The sequence below is a fragment of the Lonchura striata genome, chromosome 3, assembly GCF_046129695.1.
Source record: "Lonchura striata isolate bLonStr1 chromosome 3, bLonStr1.mat, whole genome shotgun sequence".
Taxonomy (NCBI): domain Eukaryota; kingdom Metazoa; phylum Chordata; class Aves; order Passeriformes; family Estrildidae; genus Lonchura; species Lonchura striata.
The window spans coordinates 47,577,207-47,583,206 of record NC_134605.1 but is presented as its reverse complement, the minus strand read 5'-3'; the positions used below and the strand labels follow the sequence as shown (position 1 = coordinate 47,583,206).

General features: G+C 42.6%; 1 protein-coding gene across 7 annotated transcripts in view; it reads left to right on the top strand.

Annotated features, from left to right (window-relative positions):
• Positions 1-285: 285 nt before the first annotated feature.
• The window catches only part of RGS7 (regulator of G protein signaling 7), a 227,388-nt gene continuing 221,673 nt past the window's right edge, over positions 286-6,000 (top strand). For 4 of the 7 annotated variants that reach the window (XM_021527038.3, XM_021527042.3, XM_021527040.3 and 1 more), the window contains exons 1-2: positions 286-745; positions 1,825-1,936. In XM_021527038.3, coding sequence (XP_021382713.1) covers positions 1,859-1,936 — 78 coding nt within the window. In that variant the 5' untranslated portion in view covers positions 286-745; positions 1,825-1,858. Of the gene's footprint in view, positions 746-1,824; positions 1,937-6,000 lie in introns of those variants that run through there. The other 3 variants (XM_021527044.3, XM_021527043.3, XM_031504336.2) reach the window with 3 other exon arrangements.

Genomic DNA, 6,000 nt, shown 5'->3' with positions numbered 1-6,000 from the left:
CCGAGGGTGTCTTGAGGTGTCCTCAGGGTTTCTTCCTGTCTGCCTGGAACAGGTTCACTCTCTGCTCTCTCTGTTCCACTGCTCAGTGAAGTCTGCAGTGCCAACAGAGCACAGGCTCTCCTTAGTTTTCCCTGAAAAATATACATGAGGTGTCCAGCATAAGACAGAGGAAGAGGCAGATTCCCTGCTGCTGTCGGTAGGGAAATATGAAGGAGATGACACAGTTTCCCCAACAACTACCCTTTTCCTTCCCTATCCCATTAGCCCACATTCTCTTCCTGCCCAGCCCACCGGTGATGCCTAATCTCATTTACAGAGGCTTCTGCCAGATCTGCTGGCAGCTGCAGTTTCTTGGCCGCTGTTTTCGGTGAGGGAGCCTGGAGCACTGAGGAAGAGGAGGAGAAGGAAGGAGGAGGAGGAGGAGGAGGAGGAAGGCTGCTGCTGTGTGGCGGAGCGGCGGCAGCGGCAGCACCTTTGACGTGCCCGTCCCCCACGTGACGGCCGCTCCATTGCGGGGAGGGAGCTGAGCTGCCGCCGCTCCGGCAGAGCACGGGAGAGCCGCAGCCTCGGCGGCGGCAGCGGCGGCAGCGCCTCCGCCCGCAGTGCGTGTGTGTGCGTGTGTGTGATGAGCGATCGCCGCGTCCCTCCGCCCGCTGCCGGCTGACACCCACCGCGCGGGGCGCGCCAGGAGCAGCAGGAGCAGCCGAGGAGCCGCGGCCAGCGCGCAGTGACCTTGGCCCAGGAGGTAACCGAGCGGGCGGGCTCCGCGCCCCTCCGCGCCCCTGCCCGCGCCGGAGCCGAGGCCGCGCTGCCGCCGGGCCCCGCGGGCGGCGCCGCCGCTGTCCGCGGTGCTGGAGCCGCGGGCGCCGCGCCGGGTGCCCGCGGGAGAGCCGGTCCGACCGGCCTTTGGCCGCCCGGAGCCGCTCGCCCGGGCGCTGCGGGGGCAGCGCGGGCCAGCGGGCGGACGAGGGGCAGCCAAGCCCGAACGCCAGGCGTCTGGGGGGCTGGGGAGGGCTCGGGAGGTTAGTGCTTGGAGTGGGGCTCGGCGGCTCTCCGGGCTCTCCGCATCCGCCGGCGCGGTCTGTAGATGGAGCACATTCTTACACCTGCGTGCAAAGCCGGAGCTACGGCATGATCCGAGCTCTTGCTTGGTGCAGCTCCCGTGTGACCCGGGGGAGGGCGGGGAGGAGACGGGGCTGGCAGGGAGCCGGTGTTTGGCGGTAAAGTGCGATGAAAGTAGGTGAAAGCAACCGGAACAGTGTTCTGGCTTATTTCTTCCTTTTCCCTCGTCACCTGCTCCCCTGCCCCCGCGTATGTACGAGCACAGATGTGCTGGAGAATTACAGGGAGCTTCAAAGCGTCTGGTTCGCTTTTCGTGCGTTTGAATGTTGTGGAAGTTGCTAGGACCCGAGCTGCGAGCGGAGGGCACTGCTGAATGCACGTCACGGGCCGAGTCAGTCCTCCCAAAACTGGCCTGGGAGGTGCAGAGCGTCCCTTGGTGAAGCCCGTGCAGCGGAGGAGGAAGCCCTCTGTGAGGAGGCGTCTGTGTGATGTGGTGGTGAGCGGTGTGTCAGGGAGCTGTTCCCCGTGACAATTCATTAACGTTTAAATTAGATCAACACGTTACCTCCATAATTTACCAGCAAAAGGGAGTAATGACAGTAAATGGCGAATTAGCAGCTTCGCTCCCATGTAAATATCTATTGGAGTGAGCGCATACACTGATTTTGATAACATGTTGGTAGCAAGGCAGGTCCATTAATCATCGGGGAAGTAAGGAGACCTGAGGTGATGCCCTATTGAAATCACTTTTACCTTTTACAGTGCAACATCCAAAAGCGGATCAAATCTGTGGGACATGGCACAAGGAAATAATTATGGGCAAAGCAGCAATGGGGTGGCTGATGAGTCCCCAAACATGCTGGTGTACAGAAAGGTAAGCCTTTGTATTTTTCAAAAGCCGAGGAAGGTGAAGCCCTGGACTTCTTTGCCTAGCAAGTGAAGCCATTATTTTTGCTGTTTCTCTCCAATTTATTGAATAGAGAAATGACTTTATCTGTTGAATGGTTTGTAATGGTAAAATCTTCACATGTCAACTTTGCATCTTGTTCAGAAGCAGCTGCTTTTCAATTTGAGATACTTGATGTATTTCAGTCACTTTCTGCATTGATACATACAATATTTGATGGTGTGACATGCCAGAGACTGGACCATGTTTTGAGGTCAAATGTTCACTTTTAAAGTTTATTTGTAAAATGATTTCATATGTATTAAAGCTAAATATTAACTGTACAATACAGTATTTCTGGCTTGTGCAGAGAAGTCTGAACCATTAAATTATTTCATATGAGGGGGAAAACTGATTAAAGATCTCACTTATCTGTGGTTGCCACAAGTCAAAAAGCCCTGAAAAACATACACTTTAGAATTTTTCTCTGGGAAGACTTCTAGTGTGGTTATTCTTAGAACATCAATACACTAAATTTCCAGGTATTGAACTCTAATAGTGAGGCTTATTCAGTAATTATGCATTAATTTAAATGAGAGTAAATGCTTGGAGATTTTGAAATGCCTTTATGCATTGCATATTTTTAAAAAAGCCTTAATTGTATCTATGAAAAAAAAATAAAATAAATTTTAATAATAATGGAGAAAAAATAATTTTCCTGTTGCAAACTGAAATAAGTAATTATACAACTGCTTGTTTAATCTTAGAACACAGTGCTTCTTAAGTTGTTTGTGGTTATTTTTACCAGGTGAAAAAAAATCAATACTTTACTTTGTTAGAGGCATTGACTTTTCCTCTTACAAGTTAACTGTAATAGAAAACATCTGATATATAATCAGTTTAGTCTTTGAGGTGAACTGAAGTATAAACACTAACTGTGGTAAGTGTTCTTTTCCCAGAAAGTAAAAAATAGTCTCAAATTGAAGTCTGATGCATGCTTTTTTCTCTTCCTGTTTTCAGATATGTTGCTGATTTCATTTAGTTTGTTGTATCGGCTATTTTGTGAAATTAGGCTCCTTTTACATAACTGAATGAATGTATGGATCTAACTGTAGTTATCCTTCTACTAATGCACATCTAGAAAAAGACAGGATTACCTTGTGATTAACACAAGTGTGTTTCAAAAGGCAACTGCATACATGAAAATATGCTGCACATATGAAAAGCAATATACCAGCTCTTATATTGTTCATTATCGACTTTTGATCTTTCTAAACAGATTCTTTCCACATTTTTCATTTACTTCAATGCTGGCAAAAAGGTCTTTTCTCAGCTTATTTAGGACTCAGAGGGACAGCACAGAGAAACTATTTCTCTCTTCCTTTGGTGGGTTTGGTAAAATTTGTGACCTCTGGTGTTTAATATGACTTCATGCCAAAATTTATCATGGCTCTGGGCAACTTCACCTCTGAGCAGCATCCACATTGAATGGAACAGCTGAGGCAAGTAACAAGAGTCCTGGTGATGCACAAGAGATTTGAAAATGAGGAATGGGAATAGGACATGCCACCTCAGCAAACCAAGACATCAAACACCTTTTTGTTCTCTGCGATACATCGGTAAAGGGATGATATGAATTTGTGTCCTTCAGTGCAGCAGTTGTTACTAAAAGGACAACTTATTGTCCTTGTCACTAAGTCACTAAGAGCACAAGTTGTGCTCTGAGTATTAAACTTTGAAAAATACTGACCTTCTACAGCATTACCTGCCCTATTTGGGCTCTTTTTTTTTTTTTTTTGCCTACTTATTTTTCTAGCAGAGTGAATTAAACATAATTTCGGATTATGTACACTGTGTTAGATTACAGAGAGAAAACTAAGTAGCCATTCGTTTGGCAGTACTCAACAAAGAAGCAACAAAACAATAGATAACTTTTCAAGAAGTCGTCTGCGTTTTCTTGAAATAGAATATTGGTGTAAGCAAGCATGTTCTCAATTTTGGATCTGGAACATAAAAGGAAATTTGTCAAGTGGAAATCATGTCACTTTATCATTATAATCTCTGAGTATAATTCTTTAGCAGGAACAACTAAATCACAGAATTTCTTGTAATACATTTGAAAACACAATACTTGTCTCTGTGTTGGGAATGAAAGCACTGTATGAACAAAGAACTAGTTCTGACAGTTTCATGAAGGACTCTATTTTTTGGCCAACTGGAAATGTATTAACAGTTTTTAGAAAAAAATATAAACATGCTGCTGGCTGAGTTCAGTCTGAACTGGATTTGAAGTCTGGTATTTTGAATAATGTTGCTGAAATGCACAAAGGTGGAAATGCTTTCTTCCAGTTGTTTATACATCAACAGATGGAAAAGCACACATTTTGTGATGTCTGTACTGGGACATCTCTTACTTACGTTAATGGAGAGTTGAAATTTGGCTGTGCTGTGAAGGCTGTTATTTTGGCTATATACCACAGTTTTGTAATCTGGTAATTCTTCCAGTCTGTCTAACTTCCAGACACAATCTGAACTAAATATATTCTGAACTACATGGAGTTACAGCCCTCTATTGCCTAAATCTTGATTCTGTCAGGAGCGTTTTATAAAAAATTTTATACAGAATGAAGTCCTAGTGTTTTCAAATTTGGTTTTTAAGACTTAATTGCTTCAAACTCTTGACAAAAGAAAATGGCCAGCTTTCTATTTTTTAAAATGTATTTGGTTCTTGTTTAGTTGCTTATTTGAAGAGTTGAACAATTGATAATCATATTGTAATCTCAAGTAATATAGAGTGTAGATAGTGTCTTATTCTAATAGTAGTTTTTATTCCTAGCTGAACAATGGTTTCATTACATTTAATTTCATTTCTTTTCAAAAAAGATTTTTTTAAAAAAATCAGCATAGTATAATTCAATATTCAATACACACATAACTAAAAATAACTTATTTGAATCAGGAAAAGATAGCAGCACAGATAAATAGTTCCCTATATAATTTTTACTATGCCTTTTAAGATGCTTGTGTCAGTGTTTTTATGCCTTGGGGAATAATTTTTATTTTAATAGAATGTCAGCTACATTATCCTTTTTGTCTATCAGCCTAGTTATAAAGTAATGACATGTGACACATCATTGGCACTGACATACCTTAGAAAAAGTCCTGAATTTTTCTTCTGGTAGCCTGAGGCAAATATGAAAAATGTAAAACCCCTCCTTTCATTTCTTCTCTGACAGAGTCCATTCCAGTCAGCAATTAAAAGAGATAAGAGTCTGAAGTCCATAGTATTTTAACATCACAAATTGCTCATGCAGAAATCTCATATTTTGGCAGCACTAACTTGCTGCTGCAAGCTACGTCTTAGGGAAGAAACTTGACATGTAGTAGTGTAGTTGAAGTTCTTCTAAGTTTCAGAGTCTGACCAGCCTGTTTTTTTTTTTTTCTTTATTTTTTTTCTTCTTTATTTTAAAACTCTGCATACAATTAAAAGATAAATAATTTTCTGTATGGGAACTTCTATTTTAGACCTACTGCTGATCTTGCTAAACCTTTCTTTATCTTTCTACTTTGCTTACTTTTTCAGTCAAACATATGCTGCAACTATTAGGAGTTCTGATTTGCAAGTTTAATGGCTATTGTGTTGCTGCCTGAACTAATTTCATTTGAGAGCTGATAGCTTTATTTTGTAGCAATGAGATTATCCTTGTTTGAAAGGTAATATTCTTGTGACTGAGATTTTGTCTCTCTACCTTCCTCACTGCCCCAAGTATTAAAATAACTTTTGCCAAGTCTGATTAAAATCATCGGCAGTGGTGCTTTTATTATCTAATAAAGATAATGCGGTGTTTGTTCTGTTTCTGTGACAGTGGCGGAAGGTCATATATGTCAGTACTCACGTATAACAAGGGCTGACTTTGTAATCTCAAACTCCTTGGTTTATCATGATTCTCCACAGAGACCATGCCTCCAAAGCATGATACTTTCCAATGTTGTTGTAAAGGAGCAGTAGCTGCAGGGACAACATCTGAGGGAACAGTGACACCATCTTCTAA